Source organism: Anomalospiza imberbis, chromosome Z, assembly GCF_031753505.1.
Source record: "Anomalospiza imberbis isolate Cuckoo-Finch-1a 21T00152 chromosome Z, ASM3175350v1, whole genome shotgun sequence".
Classification (NCBI taxonomy): Eukaryota; Metazoa; Chordata; class Aves; order Passeriformes; family Viduidae; genus Anomalospiza; species Anomalospiza imberbis.
This window is the reverse complement of record NC_089721.1, coordinates 50,490,357-50,513,201: the sequence shown is the minus strand read 5'-3', so window position 1 is coordinate 50,513,201 and position 22,845 is coordinate 50,490,357. Positions and strand designations below refer to the sequence as shown.

The following is a 22,845-nucleotide window of genomic DNA, read 5'->3' as shown; positions in this document are numbered from 1 at the left end:
GCCGCTCCCTCCTAGACTCCAGTGCCTGAAGCACCTCCTCCCCTTCTTCTTCATGGCTCTTTCTCCCACATATTCTCACTCCTCTTTTCCCTGGATGCAATTGCTCCTGTGCATTCCCCCCCATTCCTTTTTAACTCTGTTATCCCAGAGGTGCTGTCACCATCACTGAAGGGCTCAGCCTTGGCCAGTGGTGGGTCCATCCTGGAGCTGAATGGCATTGGCTCCATTAGACACAGGGCAAGCTTCTGGCCCCTTCTCAGAGAAGCCAGACCTATATCCCACCCATTTGCCAGAATCTTGCCATGCAAATCCAGCATAAAACATTATGAAGAACATTATGAAACTGAAGACATGGCAATATGCACAATTGTTTTGCTCATATGTAAAACTGCACACAGTAGAAGGCAGAAGTCTTGAAAATCTATCTGAGCTTGGGCTGTCAACAGCAGCAGTGACTCAACTCATCACTGCCTACCACAGACTCTTGAAACCAGCACCAGCAAACAGCATGAGGTTCTTCTAAGTACTATCAAGGTATTTACACTTTCTGTAATTTTATTTGAATGTCTGGACCAAATAGATTCGGTACAGACATTCATTTTGTCCAATAGAATGTTTTTTCCCAATAGTTTTGTTCACTTAGATTCATGTTCCTTTCCACATTAAGTTTGTCTTTTCTTGTTTTTTGGTTTGTCTTTTATCAAAAAGAAGTCTGATGTATAAACATGTTTCTATCATTCCTCCTCTTCTTTTAAAGTAAGATTCCAAATAGGTAATAGATTAAAACAAAAATAGATTATTTGCTGTTATTTACTATGATAAAAAGTACCTACTATCTAAGCATTTTAAGATGTTCACAACAGGCTCTTTAAAAAACCTAGCACTCTGCAAATGTTAGATCACCATATTTAATATGAGTATTAATGGGTCAACAGAGTTTCTTTGGACTAACCTTTCCTAATTAATTTAGGCAGGCACAGAAGTGCGAAGTAAATGCTTATTTTTCAGATTCAGAAATGGTCAAAGAAAAGCGGAGTCTTTCATCCCAAACTACCAGAGTGATCTACAGCAGAGCTTGGCATAAACACCAGACCTGCCCAAGTACAAATTATGTACTTAATCTTCTACACGTCTTTCCTTTTTCTCTTTATGCAAAAACCAATTCCTATGATTTTTTCAATAAATAAAATTCAGAAGAAAAAAGTCAAGATTAAAGTAGGCATGGATTCTTGATTATTTCCTTATGGAGAACAGGGTCAACTCTAGGTGTAAGTGGAAACAGCAAGATTGTGAGAAAATTAAAATGCTTCTAACTCATCTTCATTTTTTCCAAGGCTAGTAAGGCTATGTGTCTATAATCATCTCAATTTGGCATCCCACACAAACAATGCTCACATTAAAAAAAACAAACAACTTCTTAAGGCTATGAAAGAGTACATAAAGTGAGCACTGTGACATCTCCTCCCCGAGTTGTGATGGTCTAATTCATACTAACAAGGAAACCACTGCTAGCCTTTAATAAAACCTAGGAGAATGCTGATTATTTTATGCTGTAGAAAACTGCGGACAAATTCCAAGTGGAAAACAGTTGTGAAGGGAGTACTTCCTAAGTCAGAGTCTAAAAAATTTACATAATTGTAATCCAAAATTTACAAAATTGTACATCCAGGACAATCGACTAGGATAAAATACATTCAGTTCTGACTCATACATATGTAAAATCAAACACACAAAGTATAGAAGCATAAAGTATACATGTTTTTGCTTTTTTTATATATATATAGCTTTCTATAAAATACATGCCTTTCATGTATTTTGACATTTGAACAGTTGAGGCACAATGTTGCTATACAATATGGCACCTTGCCAAAATGCATGAACAATTCTGGGAGAGAGCATAGACAGCACAAAAAAAGCCCCACCCAAACCCCGCATAAGAAAACCATGCAAACATTCCAACCCAAAAAGGCAAGAGACAATCACACAGAGAGATTAAACTGTAAAGCAAAGTAAGATGAAATAGAAACCCTGAAAGAAAATATGTACTTCAGGGGGAACAGAAATAAAATACATTTTGGAAACAGGCAGTAGCTGTGAGAACGAAAAAGTTCTTTGCCACAAAATTCCCATAGTCTTAAGAGAAGAAAATGAAATTTGGAGAAAACATCATAAACAAATTTGATGGACACCAACTATGTATCAGATCTGAAACCACAACTGACTTTCACAAAAAAGTGTAGTTGAGATAATTTCTTGTAACTGGCTATCTTGAATGAGGGTCTGAAAAATTAAAACAGGCAGTTGTTTATTAACTCTGAATAAAGAGTTAAGCTAGGTAACATAAAAAATAAATCTGAAAGAACAATCTTTTAGAAAAATATTTAAATTGATTATTTATACTTATTTGTTATAGAAAAGAGAGCAGAAACACAAAGGACAGCAACAACACTCAGGCAGTGCCGTAAACACATCAGCAAACAATTCTCTGACTTCACTTTAACCCAAATGCATCTGAACTCCCATGAGTCAGCTGTGCACCACGTGCTTGTCCAAAGATTGAGTGGAGCTCAAGGTAGCAACTAAACTGGTGATACAGGGATGAGCTCTGTATTATTAAAACTGTTATAATGAACCACAAAGTTCAAAATAGTCTATCTTGGATGAACCAAAGAAGTCTCAGAACTGAGATATTCACAACTCTCCCTATGACATCAATATGCTGACGAAACTCTGTATCCAACTATCAGGGATGTAATCTTGAGATATCCTTAAAATATTTCACTTTAAAACAGATGCTCAAACCTCAAACTATTCAGATGCAGCCTGATACTGCACTGTAAGTATAAGCACATATGAACTTAAGTTTATAGCAGAGAAAGTGGACATACTTGAGCTCCTCAAATTTAAAACAGATGTAATGCTTTAAAACTAGCTAACATTTCAAAAATAAGTGCCACTTCAATCAGGTATATTTCAGATAATTTATAACATAAAGGAAAAAATTATCCCTGTGGACAAACCTTGTCTTGCTCAGACCTTTACATTTGCAAGTATTACCACCAGGGAACACACCTATATATGACTGAAGTATTGTCAAGTTAATGTCTTCAGATAAAACTCTCAGGAGAGACGTACTTCTGTTCAAAGCACTGTTGAAGGAACTAAGAGAGAGGGAACTGGAGGCACAGATGACTTAAAGGACTTCACAAGCACTGCACACACTAACCAGGGTTAGGCCATGTTATAATATGCTACTCAAGACAGCATTTCTTGGCATACCACATTGCAATTTGCGTGCATGATTGAAAACAGATTTTTTTTTTTAATATATATGTCTTTCAGACTTTTTCAGAAAAAGACAATGGAAATACAAGTTCAGTTTACTGAAAAACTATTAAAACATCAGAGATAAACATGCCAGTTCTCTGGCACCAAAATGTAGATTTTCCATCGTGAAGTCTATTGACTTAATGCTTTCAAGACCTACTCTAAAGATAAACACATGTCAGATACACATGTAATCCCTGGTATTACTTGACCACATCAGCAGAGAATGGATGTAAAATGGATGGCAATCCTGGGTGTTCACATCTTATAGCTGGTATTTCATTATATGGCACACAGAACCTTTATGCTTAGAGGCTCTCAGGCATCTTCTAAGCTATTACATTATTATTACTTAACTCTGGCATGCTGTCTTCCTAGTGCAACCACAGAACCACTCCAATCATTTGGCAGTTTTCTGAATTCCAAACCCAAGAAAAACCAGATCATCACCACTAGAAATTTAATGTCATTATATTTCCATTAAGTCACTAGTTACCTCCAATTTCCAATCCATTGTCTTACCTACCAATATTGCCAGAGAGGTGTAATGTACTGTAAACTTATGCTGTCATTTTACCAAGCTAATACCTTTTCACATGGATGGTCTTAGCAGCTATGTTCATTGGCATTTCAATACATGAATTTTTTTTTAAACAGAATTCCAATAATTCAGGAACATCTTCTAGTTTCAGGCAACTGTGGCTCTAACACTTTTCTTCTAGTTCTCCAGTGTTAACAACAGATTGATGGGCTTCCTAATTAGCTGAAAGACCCTGCTTAATTCCATAACTTTTGTTTTACTTTTTTGATTTTTATAAGTATCAATTTCTTAGTACTTAGTTGGGCAATTTAAAAACTTGCCCAGATAGGAGAGATGGGAAGAAATCAGAATAATGTACTTTATTTTTACATTACGTATATAATGAAAAACTGACAGAGTTTCATTTGTAAAAATAAAAGGAGCATAAGACATAGCAGCTGGTTTTAATTTTCAGAAATATCAGGAATGTCAGATTTTTTTTATATTTTGCAATGCAATTCTGAGTCACACTACAAAGCAAATATACAGAAAGTGTTTTTCCAGTTAATAATGCACAAGGGAACTGTTAATCTTTAACATAAATAATCACACTTGTTTATATAACATTAAAGACATCTTAACACTTAAAATTCTCTAAGCAAGCAACCAAAATAATGTTTAAACTCATGTAAATTCTACCTTATGGTGTCTCCTTGCACTTTTCTTCCAGATAGGAGTGCATTCACTTGGCACACTATCATAGAATCCCAACTCTATCGTGCTTCTCAAAGCAAGATCAAGACATAATAAACTGTGGCCATTTTCCCCTCCAGGATTCACTGATTTCTCTCATTCACAAACACAGAAAAAAGCCTTCCTGCTGGAAGTTAAATCTCTCAAAATCAGCGACAGGAAGCTTGGTTGAAATTGCTCAATGAGTATGAATTCTCAGAGGATTCACAGATAGATGACAAGACAGAGGAAACATTTTGCTTTGTTATTTGGTTGCACAAATCCATCTCCCTGCCCCAAGACAGAGGAAACATTTTGCTTTGTTATTTGGTTGCACAAATCCATCTCCCTGCCCCTTCATGTGGATCAACTTTACAAACGGATTACTTTCCCTATGGATACATACAAGATACAATTTAAAGGTTCTGTCTTTGGTATTCAAAAGAATGAAGAATAACTGAAAACACTGCCTCTTATTAGCTGTCCTAAATTTGTAGCTTCTCTACCCTCATTGGACATTTTCTGTTCACCATTACCATTCTCACTGGGGCCTGTAGTATATAACTGGTATCAGACTCTTGTTACTGTTGGAACTTCCATTCAGAACACTTCTGAGTGCTTTTTTTTTAATTGGTAATACCTTTGAGCTATTAAAATACAGTGCTTCACAGAAAAGTACCACTCTCATGCGTGTACCTCGCACCCCATTATCCCTGTAAAGATGGTAAATGGCATTAAGTATCTTGAAGACATGGTGTCAGGAGGGCATCTTTATTATATGTGATGATGATACATGTCAGGAATTCTAGTTCTCTGCCATTATTGTTTTCAGTGCAAGGGTTAATAGTGAAGCATTCATCATTTACACTCTTTCCCTGTACCTTAGTATTGGCGGTGTCAATCAACTGTCACTGTTATCCAGTCTGATTTACCTTCATTACTTGCTGGATCAAGCTGTTCTGTCCTTGGCCTGTAAGAGCCATCCTGAAAAGTAGCCACATGCTCCCTGTGTGTCACATCACTGTTAGTTTGAGGTTCCTCCATGCATATAACCTTCCCTGTGCTTTTAAATATTCCTTTATGTCCTTTGAAATTTTCAGTGCTGAGAGCCCAGTGCAATACGGATTATGCTGCAGGTCATCCTTCATGTCCAGCTTTTCCTGGCCCCAAACATACTAAAAAGTAAGTGTCTCATTTTTATAACATACATTTATCTAGGCACTGATATTCTGCCTTATAGGCATTGTATGTGAGCCTGGGCAATATTCTGGAGAAGGAGATTGTGGCCATCAGTAACTTGACCTTTCTTTATTTGAAAAAAAAAAAAAACAACAAACCAAACCACCAAAAACAAAAATCCACCAAAACAATAAAAACCAAACCAAACTAAATCAAAAGGTTGCCAAATCAACCACAATACCTTGAGAACCTCTTTTTATGCCACTTTTCCTGTATTTTCTTCAAGGAAAGCATAGAAACAAGACTACTTCTAATATTTTCCTGTATTATTCCCATGACAACTCATATCCAGATACATAATGATCAGTCATCACTCAAATACACATTTAAGATAGGAATGATAGTTCTGAGTTGCTTATCTTTTGTGAGTGATGTAACATAGAGCTTTCTGTGACTGAAGAAGTACAGCCATGTGTATGTGCAGCATAATGCATCACAACACCACTACCACAGGCATATATGACACTAACAGTACTGTTCTTCCCATCCCGCTTTTCATCCATCATACCCTCACAAGCATATTTATTTTGTTTGAATTACCTGGAGATCCAAGCCAAGTCTCACTCACAAAAATGTGAACCAACGTCCTCTGAGCTTTACTAACTATGATGTTTGCTCACATTCTGGTCTGGCACATCAAGTAAGTGAAATGAGCACATTCAAATCAAAGGCAATCACACCACTTCTGAGTCTGAGCCTTGTCTAGGGACAAGACTGTACTTTAACAAACTTGAACTGTTCAGCCAGGCAACAAAATTAAGAAATACAGCCTCACAGGAATGCAAATGAGTGGTAGAAAGATTCTTGGACTAGCAATTTAAAATCTGAAAGGAGACAGCCCTTTTGTGTCAGAGATAAACAATATCTCTGTGAAACACTGCCAAAGTTACTAGCAGTTTATTTCAGTACAGAACTTAAAAGAAAACTCCTTCCAGAAAGAACAAAATCAAAGCTGTGGTTAAATTGAGCTCATTGTAATTGCTACTCTCATGTTGAAGATGATGCTAGCTTTGGTCTAGCTTACCTCTTTGCTCTCAAACAGTGGCACTACAGTGGATTGTGTTTGGTATCCTAGTTTGAATGTGAAGGGGCAGCTGGAGAAGATGCATAAGGTGGGAGTGACATGGACAGAATGCAGTACAACTCTCTACTCTCCCACTGGAAGCCTGGGGAAGGATTGATACTGGCTAGGCTGGCAGATATATGGAAATTTGCAAAGCAAATTAGGTGGGAAATAGACTGGATAGAGATTTGGCAAAATTGGCCAACTTCACTTACACTGACATAAAATTTCAGTTGCAGCCACAGTAATGGATTCTAGGCTCTAAAATACAGCCTGGTATATATAAAGGCCATGCTAAACAGCTTGGGAGTTCAAGTGATCAAATCTGGAAGAGGAGGAACTTCCAGGAAAAGAAAACAAAGAACAATCAGTCAGACAGAGAAAGTATTTACACCTGAATGTGATATTCATCACTGAATGCAAAATTCTTCACTTCATCAGTAGTCTTCAGAAGACCACAGACATTCCTGTTTAACATTAACATCTGGTGTTTGACATGGAAAATTCTCAGGAAACTGTGCCTTCATACATTTAGTGTAACTTCCATTCAAACTAAGTAAAAATAATCAGGACAGAAAGAATTAAACTCTGTAACACTGATGACCAGCATAAAGAAAATTATTTTAGTATGTGATGCAGGAAATTGTAATATTAAATGAAAACAACATATTTCCAAAAAATATAACTTGTTGACAGACACTTTTATTACAGAGAGAAAAGTCTATCTGGCATCTAATATGCAAATTAATATCTATTGTTTCATACTGAAATAAGATGGGAAGGTAACATTTTAACATGTACAAAAATAAATTGACTATTATTATTTTACTATTTTCAGCATAAACACATTGTTGGAGAATATAAATATCCGTGTACCAAGTAAGGCAATACATTCCTTCTGGAGCAAAATCAAATAAGATAACAATGTTTCCAATACGTAATACCTATAGAGAAGGGGGCAGGGAGTGAGATGGAGATTATCTATTAAATCCAGGTAAGTTATTAAATCATCAGTGTTTAACAATCAAAATTTAAATAAAAAGGAGAATCAAGTTTTTCATGGGTTTACCTAAACCACTAGCCATTTGTCCCCACATAGCCAAAATCAAACCACAAAATTGCAACGTATTAATGATAAGCATATTATACAACACTTATGGACTATCACATCAGTATTACAAAGAAAACTGATTCATAATATAGTCTTGTCCCCATGGTTTATGTACTGCAAACAAAATAAGCAATGTTAAAAATCCATGTACATAAGAATCTACTAATAAAGGCACTAACAATAGAAACAGAAGTTTTACATCGCTAATAACTTGTAGACTAATTAGTATGTTTGTGTTGTGAGTAGAATTCTGTCATGGTTTGACACTGGCACGATGCCAGCGCCCCCATGAAAATATACTTTTTTAAATAATTGCTGTGAGATGTGATCAGGAACAGAGCAGAGCAGGCCCATCTTGGTAACAAATAAAGAACTTTATTAAACTACTTCTACTAGAAAAACTACAAACACTAAATCCTGGATGAAGACTTTCCAAAACACCCCTCCTCCTCCCGCCTAATTTCTAAACAAACTTAACAGTGAGACACCACCCAGGATCCTAATCAAGTTGCCACCCTTCAGATATTCAAATACTCAATCTTTCAAGGGAGACAGGAGTCTCTCCTGTGCCACAGACCCCCCCCAGGAAACACAATTGCCACCCTTGTGTTTCCATGTCACACATGGCGACCGCCCGGAGAAAATCTGCCATGGTGACACTCTCCTTTCCATGTCACAGTGCTCTCACCACCATGCATGGACAGACTGCTCATAGGGCTCCTTTAAGGATGCTTTGCCATGGACCAAAAGAGACAACAGTTCAGTTTCTCATTTTGGGACTACAGTCCCCCCCATTTTCCCCTGGGGCTGAGGGTCCAAGAACAGAGGTCTTCTGCTCCTCTTCTTCTTCCTTGAAGATAGAGGGCTTCTCCACACCTTCCCTCTACTCCTCTGCTGGTAATCACTGAAACAGGTCTCCTGGCACACCAACGCACCACCCTAAGTGCAGCTTCTGTTAGGAGAATTTGGTTCAGTCTATGGCTAACAAGAGAAGTCCAGCCACAAGCCACTCCATCATCTCCTTCCAACTCAATAATTTCTTCTTCCATCATCTCGGATCCCAGACTGTCTCTCTTCTACTTCAAATCAAGGAGGAGCAATATTTTACAAAGCCTTCATTTCTCAGGAAAGGGTTAAAAGCTCAGACTCCCTGGACGGCTGATATCTCTGCCCAGCAGCCGACTCCCAAGGCCAAGGCTGGGCGCCTTCCCCCCCCCTTCTCCTCCGCGCCGGCAAAGTTACAGGTGCCGTCCGGACTCTCTATCTCTTCCCTCTGGGGGGGGGATGACAAAGACATCTCCGCTTCTTTCCACCCTTCCGTCCACAGGAGCTGGCTCGGTTCCAGTCCTTCTACCCCTCGGCTCACCTCGACCAGGCCTCATGGCTTCCCCTCCCCCACCCAGCCCCATGGCTGGGCAGGGGAGGTGTGCACAGCACCTTGACCGGAACCAAAAAGAGCGAGCTCTTGGGAGTTCTTGCTTTTAACCCCCTGTGTTCTCAGAGGCGTATCCCTATCTTCAGTGGTCACTTCAGGTGCCAATATCCAAACTTGACCACTGATTGGTTTGACCCAACTTCCTGAAAAAAAAATCACTTCCATGTCAAACCACGACAAATTCTTCAGGAGGGCCAGGGGGAAGAGGAGGATGGAGGCTGTGGAAAAATCCTTGAAACACTAAACTAAAGACAGCAACTATTCTGTGTCTGATCCAAAGCTTTTGAAGCTAACAGCAAAGTCTCCAATTAAAATACAGGAAGACCCTTTTTAGGGACCCTTTTTATGATTTAGTACATTTCCTCAGATTAAATCTACAGTACATGCAGAGGGGTTTGTTTAGATATTTTGAACTAGGAAATATATTTTTAAAATAAATGAAGGTGAAGATCACAAACACACATTTAGGATTATCAGATGAAAGAGAAACCTTCTTATTTTTCAAAATTAGAAAGGACAGATATGACTGTTCCTCTACAGATGTAGATGTGTTTAATTAAAAATTCTACTTGATTCAGAAACTACATCTTTCCTATCCTGCCAAAAAGTTCAAAAGTATAAGAAGTATTACATTTGAAATTTCCTTAATAACTAAGTGTATTTAGTAGAACAATGTCTCGTGTATTCCTTCAGCAAGAATGATGTCTTGTGTCCATCTAGTGAGTTATTCTGGGACAACTAGTGCTCCAATTAATTACTCACTGTTAATTAAAGCCTCAAAATTAGCAGCCTCTCATAAACTGCCTTTCACATACTCTTGGTGTGAAAAACATTTTCAATATAAATCTAAAAAAAAACAAAACTAGTATTACGACTACTCCACCCTTGCTCTTTCTTTACTTATGACAGAGAGGACTTATGACAGAGAGGCTGTGAATTGATAGACTAATCTCAAGCCATCACCTGCATAATTTAATATGGACATGAATCTGACAAATGCCATTTTAATAATGTGATTGAAAACACTTTTGAACTAAATAAACACATATTTAGCCCTATAACTTCATCATTCTTCTTCCCGTCTGTCCTGAGCAGAAACACCTTTCTAACCTCTTTCTCATGTCCTTTTTGCCCAAGGACTGAACTTCCTTAGCCCCACATCAGAAATTGACTGAATTCAAAGAAAAGTTTGGGAGATGAAACAGAAATGTTCTTCTCACATGTGAATAAGTTAAAGTCCTGTTTGATAAATCACAGAAAATCCTTTCACATTACTGTTAGTATTTTGGTTGGTTCCCCCATCCCAAGTTTATTTAAGCTGTATAGGTAAAATGCCAGAGATACTAAATTCACTCACGCCAGAACTTCTAGGTGTAATCTATCTTTGGGCATCTGTTAAAATTATTTGCACCAGACACCACACAGCACTAATGTCAACCCTCCAAAATCATGTTAAGCTGAGCTGTCTTCATGAGGCAGCTTAGATTTTAAATGACTAAACTCATACTGTGTACTCAGTTGCTCAGTTAAATCCTGGCATGTCTCCCTATGGCTTTTCATGAGCTGCCTGAGATCCTATTTCTAAAGCCTTTGAATTCCTTTTAAATTCCAAACAAGAAAAAGTTGGTTCCTGTACATGAAGCAATCTTGAAGAAACAAGCTTACCAGACCTTAAATTAGGGGGGAAAAAAAAGTGCTTCAAAAAGCTACTAATGGCTTACATTTCTGGCCTACATTTTTTTAAACATATTTAGAAACTGTGGCAAGCTTTTCAGAAATCTTGAGATTCAGAGGAATGTGGCCCCAAAAAGCTCTGAGGATCATAATATACTCAATATTTGCTGCACAGAATCCTCTTTGCAGACAAGCATCTGCATGATTCAAACACAACAGGATTTGAATAATGTGTGGAAATACAAGACTTAATAGGAAAACGTGGCATTCTTCTCAAAGATCACAGATTAAAGATCAGTGTAAAAGAAGGGAATATTATACTCCTAAGGTTATGTTAAGATTGCATCTGGAAGCAAAAAATATAGGTGGTATTTATCATCTGTGAATCCTTGTTCTGGAAGTCAGAAGCACATGCTCAATTCAATCTCTGATCATAATGTATATTGGTACACCGATGAATCAAGCTTCCCATACACTGCAGGAATATATGCTGTGTGCAACAGTTCAAAATGCCATCGCAGCTGCAAATGTGAGTTTTAAATATGAGCTCTATGACATGTTTTTCTAATTTCACTAATGTTTGTCAAATATATTTGTGGCAGACAATGCACAACTTGGTACAAAAAGTGCACAAGGACTTGGAGAAAACCTACAAAATACAGGTTCTGTTATTCAACAGCTGTAAACAGAATCAACAATATAAAGCCTAGTCAAAATAGCATGGTAACATTTATTGCAATTTTTACAACAGGATTTATCACCTGTTGGTAACAATGGTGCTAGCTGCAACAATATTCAAATGGATTGAAAATACTTCAGCAGACATACACAAAGAACTGTTCACCAGCTGCTTCTTGTAATGCTTTTATAAAAAGTCTTGTGTCATGGGGCTGGTGACTCTTGCCAACACCCCCTGCAACTAGACAAATCTGATCTGCTTATTATCAATACAGCCATATGGAAATCTAAATCACAGTAACTCCCAGTAAACTGCCACCTGCTAAACACTTATCACAATTTTATTGTACTTGACAGAAATATATACTAACTCTTTTTAAACAGAAAAGAATGCTTTACTTATTCAGAAAAAGGCTGGGAAACAGTAATGGAACATAAAAGCTCAGTGACCAGAAGCAATTAAAAAAGTATCTTGACTACATGACCACTATGCAAAACTAATATTCAGCATTCCACAGTGAATTAAAAACAGATTGCCTTTTGTCAATGAAAACAAACCTATTCTGAAAATTAAAAAAGCCACACGATGTTTTCCTTCAAATATTTTGCAACTTAAGTTAATGAAAAGGTAAACAGTGTGGTCTGTATTTCATGAGACTACAGAATACTGGTAGATAGAAAATCAAGATTTTTTTAAATTGTATGTTTAATGACTAACTGTGGGAAAATAAGAAATAAAATATTGGAGAACTAACTTCTGTTTAAGCACAGAAGGGATGCCTTCTTTAGCTGGGAACATGCTATGGCCAACCAAAAGCAGGCAGTGAAGTTATGATACATATTGTACATATTCTTCTACTGCAGTGTGGTTAAAACCCTCTATGGATTTAAAAAAGCATCAGCATCCATCCATCAGGCTTGATGTGAAATATACGTTCCATCCACTAAAAACTGTGAGATTAATAGACTTCCATTCCCTGGAAAAACAGGACCACCAGCAGAAAGGAACAGAAATAACAACAGATCAAAACCCCGAAACAACTCCATGCATTATACATTTTCAAGAATTAAAGCTAAATTAAAGCCTATTTTAAGGCTTTAAGTAAATATGAGAAGCACATCATCAGTCATGACTATGAATATATATAAAACAATGGGGTGAAAGTAAGATTAATTTAATTCCTTCAGCATTTTTTTCAATAAAATTGCCACCTTAGAAAATAAAATTCCAACTGTAAACCTACAAACTCCTTTAAAAAAGAGCACTCATAATTTCATTTTGGTGCTCCTTCACTTTAAGAAATCAGCATAAGCCTGATGAATTTGAAATCTTTGCAGAAGAATCTCCTATTGTTACGTGACAAAACGTCACTGAATTTAGCATCCCTCTTCAAGAATGAAATCCCTCTCCACGTGTCTTCATGCACTCAAAATCTTTGTGTCTGCCTCAGTTCTAATATCACAGTAACCAGTTTCTGACTGCCTCATCTTCACACTGGAAAATCCTGGTCAAATAAATTTAGAAGAATGCTTTTTAGCTTCATGTCAGTGTATCTGTGACCTTTTCCTTACTCTCTTCTATCATTAAGAGAAGGAAAAACAGTTAGGATGCTTCTACCCAAATACTTCTCCAGAAATACCAAATTCCTATTATGTTTTCCTATTAACTTGAGTCTGCTGACATAAAACATTGAAAAACTTGCTGCACACTATGCTAATAACTGAACTACATCACACATGACTGTAATATGCAACAGCAGAGTTATATTACAAACTAATGATGGCATTACAGGAGTAAATGACCCAGTATCTACATTAAAACTTACCCTGTATACAACAAACATTTCCAGTTTCAGCCTTCCTCAGTGGACCACCCATAGGAATTAAGGATAAGTGAAAAAACCCATGAAACTTCATGCATTGACATTTTTAATCTCAGAATTGCTTTCTGGCATCAAAAATGTAACACGCTCTTTGAAATAGGACTGTTCTCAGCCTCAGCTGCTTATTTCAGTGAGTGTCTTCGCACTTCTACGTCTTCATTTAATCTCCTACAGACATCACTAGTTAGGCTGTTAATATTTGGTACTGTACTATCAGCAGGCTTCAAGAGAAACATTACACTGAAACGAATGAATCACAGGGCTGTTAGAATTCCACCTTTATTTCCAGCTAATATTTGTCCTGTTTTGTTTACACATGGAAACTTCTCTCTACATTTAAAAGTACTGAGAACCTGTTTCCAACTATTGCTGAAAGCTTACTTAGATAATTTATACTAATTGAAAATTAATTTATACAAATTAAATTTATACTATATCATATATAGATATACTACATAAACAAAACAAATCTAAATATAAAGACTAAGAAATCACTATTATGCTTCCTGGTATTCTGTGCTAATTACTACGGACTAGCCCACCCGATTAATGACAATTCATACTAGATAGATATTCATTTTTCTGTAGATATATCCCAGTGGATAAACCTCCTCAGAAAAGGAAGATCTACAATGAAGATACAACACAACAAACAGAACACAATGTGTCAAACCCATGTACTTGCACCCACACATGCACCTTTTCACACTCAGAGAAGCAGGGGAAGGAAAACAGAAACCAGCAAGTCTTACCTTTTTGCAGACACTTTCAAAATTAACTTCTGTCCTAAGAGCAAGTCTGGTAACTTCATCTGGTTTTATTTCCTGTAGATGAAAGATAAGTTTATTCTTGTTATGATCACACTGTATGAAGTCTTTCCAAGGTTCACCTTCCTTATAAACAGTCTAATCATGGCACCTCCCTAATCTCTTAAAGAAAACCAGTTTGTTATATGGTGAATTTTTTGGTGTGTACGTAAACACTACATTTATACTGACTGACCTTTTCAAAACACTACCTTATACCTAATCTGACTGTATATACTAGTGCTGAAGGCAACAGGGATTTTTCAACAACAAAGTATGCAGAATGGGTGGTTTTATTTGCAGAAATATTTCAATTGCCCATAATGCTGTACTACAAATAAACTTTGGAAGGCCTTAAATTCCTGACTTATCTTCTGATGAAGTTACATTTTATCAATGTACATTCATATATAATTTAAAGACAATGAAAATGAAGCTGAGATGAAACAAATACTATATTGTTTCTAAAGAGACTGACTAATATGCAGGTTGCATTCCTGGACTTAAGCATTTGCATTGGCAGCTGAAATAGAGGAATGAAAATCCTGGACAAGTGGATTTTTTTAAAAGCCGAATATTTTATGAAACATGCTTCCATGACAGATTTCTTGCTATTTTAAGACACATGCTTTATGTAGGTTGTATTACAAAATACTCTATTAACCTCATCAAATGAATTAATTGAACATTATTTTCCTCCTAGGGCAGTGCAACAAAAAGTCATGTTACATACCAGTTGTTTCACAGATAGCCATTTTAAAAGCAGTTTAACTATTCTTATGCCAGACCCAAATAACGTCCACACATTTTGAAAAGTTAAAATTCTGTACAAAGTAACTTAGTTCTTCTGACAGCTTTCATGTTCAACAACTATACTGTATTTGTTAATTTCTTTCTTTCCCTGCTTAAGCATTCATAAAACCTATTCCAATACCTTCATTTTAACCCCACTATTAAGTTCCATATTCTATCCCTTTTCTGTTGTTAATCGGGAGCAATCTATACACTTCCTTAGACATAATTTCAGGAAGAAACAAGTAGCTTACCTTCTTATAAAGGTATGACCTTGCATCTCAAAACCTTATGTTTTTCTTCTTTGTATAGTTAAGTTACTTTACAGACACTTGCAATTTATCCCTTTGTTTATTATGAATTGCATATGACTTAAAACTAAACAATTATTTACCAATGGGAAAAAAGTAACAGAACTCAGTTAAATTAACAACAACAAAAAATCTCTTTCTGTGAATGTCAGAAGATCTTCCTGACAATGAGATCTAGAACTCTGCAAAATCATCTCCCAAAGGTACTAGTGGAAGCCCAATCACTTAGAGGACAGGATCCACACTGGAAAAACACTGGTGGATGTAGGAAACAATCTTCTACTGGCAGATGAACAGCTGGATGAGCTAATAGAGATGGAAAATACCTATGATTCAGTTTTCCATGACTTTCCAAAGTGTTTCACAGATGGTGAAAGTAGGACAATTTGGTTAAGTGACATGCTTACTGTCACATAGGTGGTTAGGGGTTATGAATGAAGCTCGGGAACCCAAAATTATTCATTAAATCAAGCTGTTGGATTATAAAAACAAAACAAAAAACACAAAAAAAGATAATTCCTATGATCTTCATCCCAAATAAAACTGCCTACTTCCTGTCTATTTAGGATTTAAATGCTGCAACAAGATTCAGGACAGAGGCAGAAAAACTTTAGCAATCCCTCCATGAGAATGTCAGAAGTTTAATCTTGATATGTGTCCTGGGGTGACAGGACATTTTCATGCTTTGTATTCCAATCGTGTATTCCTGTTCCCGTGCTCTCAGTTTGTTTTGTCTATAGCCGTGTCCTTCCCCCGGCTTGCTTGCTATGGCTTGCTGCTGCTAGCTTTAGGCCTGCTTCGCTTGCTCTGCTCGTTTGCTTTTTTGTTTGTTTTTTTCTTTGCTTGCCTTATTTTGCCATTTTTCTATTTTTGTTTTTCCCTTTCTTCTTCCCCTTCCCTGAAGACATCGGACCTGCTTCGGACCTTGATTCGGGAACGTCAAGGAACTCCTCCGGAGTCTGCACTACAGAGAAGCTCAGCACCCTCTTCAGCAGACTGCCCAAGCCGTTCGGTCTCTCTCGGACTGGTGAAAACGTTTGTTGTCATCTCGGGCTGTTTTTTCTTGTGTTGGGGAGTGTTTTTTTTGTTCTTGCTTAATAAACAAGTTTTTTCCACTTATCCTCCGAGGAAATTCCTCCCGAACCCGGTAGTGGGGAGGGGGGAGGAGTTGTGAAGGTTTGTTTCCTTTAAGGGGCTCCTTTGGAGATTTTCCCCTAATTTGTCCTAAACCAGGACAATATGACAATACTGTAGAATTCCCAGGGCATTGCAGAATCATGAATAATACTGGAGAATGAATTACACATTGGAATGTGAAGTCATTAAAGCCACACTGAAATGCCTAGAATACAAAATGAGGCCAAGAACCTTCCATTCAGGCTTAAATCCCCAACTTCATAAATGGTCTTCTTCACTTCTCCTACACTTAAGGCAAACTAAGCATTTTTGACTTAAATATTCTTCCACAGAACCTTGGTTTTGTAAACATAGTCACATGAGTCAAGTTACTGTAATAAATACATGTTTATTCTGTCTCTATTAATGGTCAGCAACAGACAATAAAACAGAAATAGGAGATAGTGATATTTTTACCAGAACAGTTTTCTCAACTTTGAGATGCACCTGAGTCACAAGAAAAATCTTAGTATTGATTATCTATTATGGAACCCTCTTTCCAATTATGCTAAAGGATGTTACAAATGGATGCCCTCTCCAGCATCTCTGAGGTCAGTCCAGGGGTTTCTCCTGCCCTGATGCTGCAGCCCAGCCCTATGTGTCCAGAGATCCAGAGGTGTCTGTCCCATGTCCACAGATGAAGCAGTTGCTTTCTTATTGACAGGTTCAACCAATACTGAAGCTCAGCTTTGCAGCACTGTAGCACTCTCAGGACTCACATGAACTTCTGTAGAGCCAGCCAAGACCTTTTCCTTCTTTTCTGATCTGAAGTTCACTATTGAGAGCATGCCACCTCCCAACCCCTCAAAATGCACAAACATATGAGCACTTGTGGATACCTCAGTATCAGCACAGCATATGCTTCTGTCCATCTAATACCCTTCAGTCTGGGCCATAGCTCTTGTGCCCCTCTCATGGGCTTCCCACTTGCTGGCTGGCAGCAAGTCACCTGCAGGTAGATGCACCACACACTTACCTTACAGGCACGAGCAAGGGCCCTCTGGCCACCTGATACCCCTTCCCAGATCACAGAACCATAGAAACACAGAATGGTTAGAAGGGGCCTTAAAGATCCTCTAGTTCAACCACTGCCACAGGGAAGGGACACCTTCCACTAGACAAGGTTGCTCAGGGCACCGCTCAACCTGGCCTTAAACATTCCCCGGGATTGGGTAACCACATCTTTGAGTAACATGTGCCTCACCACCCTCACAGTAAGGAATTTCCTCCTAATATCCAATCCTAACTTATCTCAGTTTAAAGCAATTACCCCATATCCTATCACTACATGCCCTTGTAAAATGTCCCTCTCCCACACACTGCTACTCCAATTTGAGGTTTGCTAGTGAACTGCACCTGCCAAAGAGACATACACGTGGGGTCAAAGCACATGAATATTAGACATGAATATTAGACAGTCTGCCTGTCCCGTCAGCAGTAGCACGGGCACACAGGCTGTGACCAGCAGCCAATCCAGATGTGCCAAGAGCCTCACTGGTCTGACTCACACCAGTCTCACCTGCAGATGCACGTAGGACACACACTACCTGTCCTCCCTGACAGTGCATATGCTGTTACTGCCCCTATGCCTGGAAGTGAGACCCCTACTGACTACCCCACTGCTGCTGACACCACAGGCTTGGGGCACCTACACTCCTGCCCTGACTCCTGTTGCTTGCCCTATACCCTCAGCAGCTGGCACCTAGTCCCTACAGCATTTGCAGGCAGGGGACAAAGAGGTGAAATTACAAACAGGTAAGAAAATTAAAAAATGTCAAGATGACACTGGGAAGAGGTGGCAAAGGCATGGCAGCAGTAGGACCAGCCTGACTCAATTTTCCCAACAGTGAGGGGACTGATGCTCATCCAGTCATTCGCTGCCCAGGCAGCTGCTCCAATGGGTAGTGGAGCAATGTCAGGAGAACTGACCTGTCAGAGTTGGATCCTGGCTGCAGGCAGATGACCAGGCCTTGGCCTGAGATTAAGATGAATAAATAGGATGTTAAAAACTACTGGACATAAGAAAACTGCTGGATGTGACAGACAAGGCAAGAAGCTGCAGAGTGGCTGTACATATCATCAGGGCGGAGCTACACAAAAACCAGACAAGCTCCATGGAAAGGTGGGACATAGGGCAGACTTCAGGGGTTGGTATCTTGCAAGGTACTAAGGTAACTGAACTATTAATAGCACATGAAGGCAACATTGCATGCAAAGTTACAGTGAAACACCAAATATGTGGAAAAAGTAACTATGGGTGGGCAAAGACTGGCCTGGCCTGGCCTGGGAAAAGTGAGCACTGGGGCACAGGAAGGGGTAGCTGTGGGGCAAGCAATCTCTGAACAGAGTACTGGTGGCAGCAAGCTCACGCCAGTACATTACAGAAACTTAGAATAGTAATGTTGAGATATTTTTTTTTTAAATAAATCATAACTGTCTTACACACAGAGACAAGGCTATATTGAAGAGAATGACATGCATAAATAGTATGTAAAAAGAGGAATTCATGCTTGTATTGATTGTGGCCGCTCAGATGACACTTTATCCAAGTGATACTGATAAAGATAGACGTTATAACCCAAAAGGCATGGAAATGTAATTTATTGAATAGCATCTGGAAGACAGAAGAACCAAAAAATCTTGCTGTCAAATGAGGCTTCAACGCATCTCAGAAATGCAAGATTTTTCACACAAAATGTATTCCCAGCTATGCTGTCTCAGGCAGTTTTAGATGACTCAGGAAAAAAAAACAAAACAACAGTCTGCCAATGGCCTGTGGAAGCAATTTAAGAGTCCTCAGACTACTAAAAACAACACAATTTCAATTTTGTTTTGACTAGTATTTTTTGTTTACCTTTATTATAAAATCCATTACTTATCATCATTATTTTTTCACATTTTCTTAGCTGCGCAAGCTTTAAGCCCTTCCATATGAAAAGATGATTTTCATCTTAAAATGCTGAAACTTCTACAAAAAATATGTAATATAATGAAGGTATTTAGAAATAGAAACCTTTAGAAAGGTTTAGAAACCTTTAGAAACCTTCTATTTAGAAACAGAAATAGAACACCCTTACCAAAAGTCGTACTTCTGGTGAAATCTCAGCTATAGTTTGCTATTCATTTAATACACTTTCAGTTTTAAAACATAACCATAATCTTCACTCTCAAACCTGTGTTTGAGACTACTTCCTCACAAAGTTTCTTATATTTTTCCAGAGCATTCAGTCTGGTTTTGCTACTTTCTGTCATTTTTCTAGGTTGCTTAGTGAGGAGAAAGGTATAAGAGAAAAAAATTCCAGAACACTTTTTCAGCTTTTTTCCCCTACAATTTAATCCGTGTATGTCTTCTTGTCATAACCAATTTGCTCCCCTGAGTCTTCAGAAGTTCAGTATTTTAGTCATTCAGAACAAAAGTAGTCTTAGACTTATGGGTAAGTATTACCATTGTGAAAATACACAAAAATGGGATATCTTCAAAGTAGTGAAATAAATCAGCCATGTTTCATCTGAAAGCTTATCCAACTTCCAAAAAGAAACTAAATCCATTATAAGAGCAAAAATTTTTTTAAGTTACAAATGAATGTTTTTCAGAAATGCAGTGCTGTCAATTATTATCAAACTGATTATGAAGGAAAAGAATACCTTCTTCCCCTAGCAGTTTATAAATCCAAATCCCTTGTCAGTAGCTGTGACCTAAATACACACACAAGAATTTCCAGTGTAAGTCACATTAGTGGACCACCCCACCAAAGTAAATGGCACTCTGCCTATACAAAAAAAAAGAAAATAAATAAATCCCAAACATCTATCTCCTCAAGTCCCCATTTTACTAGATATACAACCAAGATGAAAAGTACTACAAGAGTAAGAATTTGCATAAAATTAATAAGCAGAATTAAAAAACTTTGATCTGGTAAGTAAAATGTGGCATTATCTATTTAAGTGTGGCTTAACTTGTTAGCAAGTTCATTAAACAAATCAGTGCTACATTGACATACCTGCTTTATTATAAAATCCCTATGTAATTTTATCACAGGCAAAGCTAAGCATTTTCAAGTAGATGCCTGACTTACTTGCCAGTGTTTATAAACTATTAATAAAACACATCTCAAGCTCTCTTCTGAGTAATTAGATATCCTGAAATTCATCTACCACAGAATAAAAGTTTAAAGATATGTACGGTCTCTAAGTATCTTTTGTATTTGCTCTCATTCTTTAACTACAACTTTTAAAACAGGAATAAAATGGGAGGCAGTACCTTTCTTGGTAATATCGCACAAGAAGAGAAGTCTGATCCTAGACAAAGAGTCTGTAACCGTAGCCCTGGAAATTTCATCTTTCATTTGGCTTTAGTTTTTTCCTCAATGGAATCCAGACAACCCAGGTCACTCTCATCTTTATCCATCACCTGTAAATTACATAAAATCCTTCCAGAGAGGCCTGCTGATTTGTCCCAAATTTTCCTAACTGTACTCTGATGATAGGTAAACTCAGAATACTGTACTTGCTACTTCTTTGCAACTGCACCTTCTACAGTAAAGCATTTTTCACCTGTGAACTCACTTTTGTTTTAAAGATTTCCTGCTTTGCTGACTGTGACAGTTCCCAATAAAAAATTATCCTCCCGGCCGAATGATAACTTGAGAATGCCCAAATGGTGCAATTGCTCGATTTATTTTACTTGGTGCTAAAAAACAGACTGGATAATCAGTAAGATGTTGCATTCATTGCATTTCTAAAGCAATTCTAAGAAGACCTGCCATTGCTTCCTTTTGCAGCAGACACATCTGTGGATGTGAAAGCATTACACATTTACCAAGAATTTCCTGCTGAGAAAGACTGAGGTTTTCAATCCACACGTGAGAATCCATTGGGGGCCAGTAACAGTCTCATGAGAGATAGATTGATTTGACAGGAAGTACAGGATGGTGGTGTTAGGGCCATCCCTGTCATAGGTCTGAAGTTGACTGATATCCAGAAAATTATGAAGACTGACAAGTCACTTGTTAAAAAGTACTATAATCCTTCATGAATCTAGTAAATACCTATGCATCTCCATACTAAAAACTTTCCTGTTAGATTTTTTTAACTGCCATTGGGAAAAAACCTGCACTCACCCATCCTGAAAGTGTCAGGTGACTTGCTGGCACATGCAGCTGAAATGGGGAGGAGTTCTTGGGTGAACCACACTTGGGGCTCAGGACAGAGGATGCACTGGGAAACTTCAGCACTTCAACTCCCCTCTGTTACCACAATCCAATCACACCACATAGGTAAGAGCCTTGCTGTGCCTACTAAGACACAGTTAATGCTGGATTTAAATAAAATGCCATTAAATCCATTTGTTTTAAATACTCGAAAAAGACAGAAACAGCTTAGGAAAAGAAAGAAAAAACAAGTTATACCCAATTTACTCATACTGAAGTTAAAGATCTCTCTGCCTCACTCAATTTGATTTGCCATTCTTCCTGGCAAGACAATATTGAGGATTTTCAACGTTTTTTCACATTTATGCCAGAGCCTACACCTTTCAGATAGAAAAAATTAAAGAATCTGTTTCTGGGAGCTATATTCAGGATTTCTTTGGTGACTCACTGGCATAAATTCTTACTTTTCAAATTGCAGAAGGACACAAAATCTAAGTGGTGCTATCATGTAAGTCTTCTTAAAAAACACAGGATTCTACTGTGTGGTAAGAGACCATAAAAGATAGTAACTAAACAACTGTGGGGTGCATGGGTTTGGGCAGACCTATTTATCTAATGGAATGCAATATAGTGACAAAGTTAAGACTGTCCATTGAGGCACATGTGCACTCAAAGTTAATATAAACAAAACAAATCAGAATATTACTAATGTATTCTTTATTCTAAGAAAATTAGGTGCCACATTACAATGAGGGTAGGAATGTCTTTCCGACTAGCAATCCTCTGCATGTTGTGGAAGCTTCTCATTATCAAAGACATATATGTACTAACAGATTTCAAATAGGAATTTAATAGTGCTTGAATAAATACTATTTCAGAAGTTTGCACATATTCAGAAACAACATATTCTTTTAATAAATAACTTTAAGAAGCCTTTGCCTCAACTTT

The 22,845-nt window shown here is 37.7% G+C and overlaps 1 protein-coding gene across 2 annotated transcripts in view; it reads right to left on the bottom strand.

Moving 5' to 3' along the window:
• SRFBP1 (serum response factor binding protein 1) overlaps positions 1-22,845 on the bottom strand; it is a 68,142-nt gene that overhangs the window by 9,559 nt on the left and 35,738 nt on the right. For both annotated transcript variants that reach the window (XM_068177465.1, XM_068177466.1), the window contains one exon: positions 14,415-14,486. In XM_068177465.1, the coding sequence (XP_068033566.1) occupies positions 14,415-14,486 (72 nt within the window). The remainder of the gene's footprint in view (positions 1-14,414; positions 14,487-22,845) is intronic.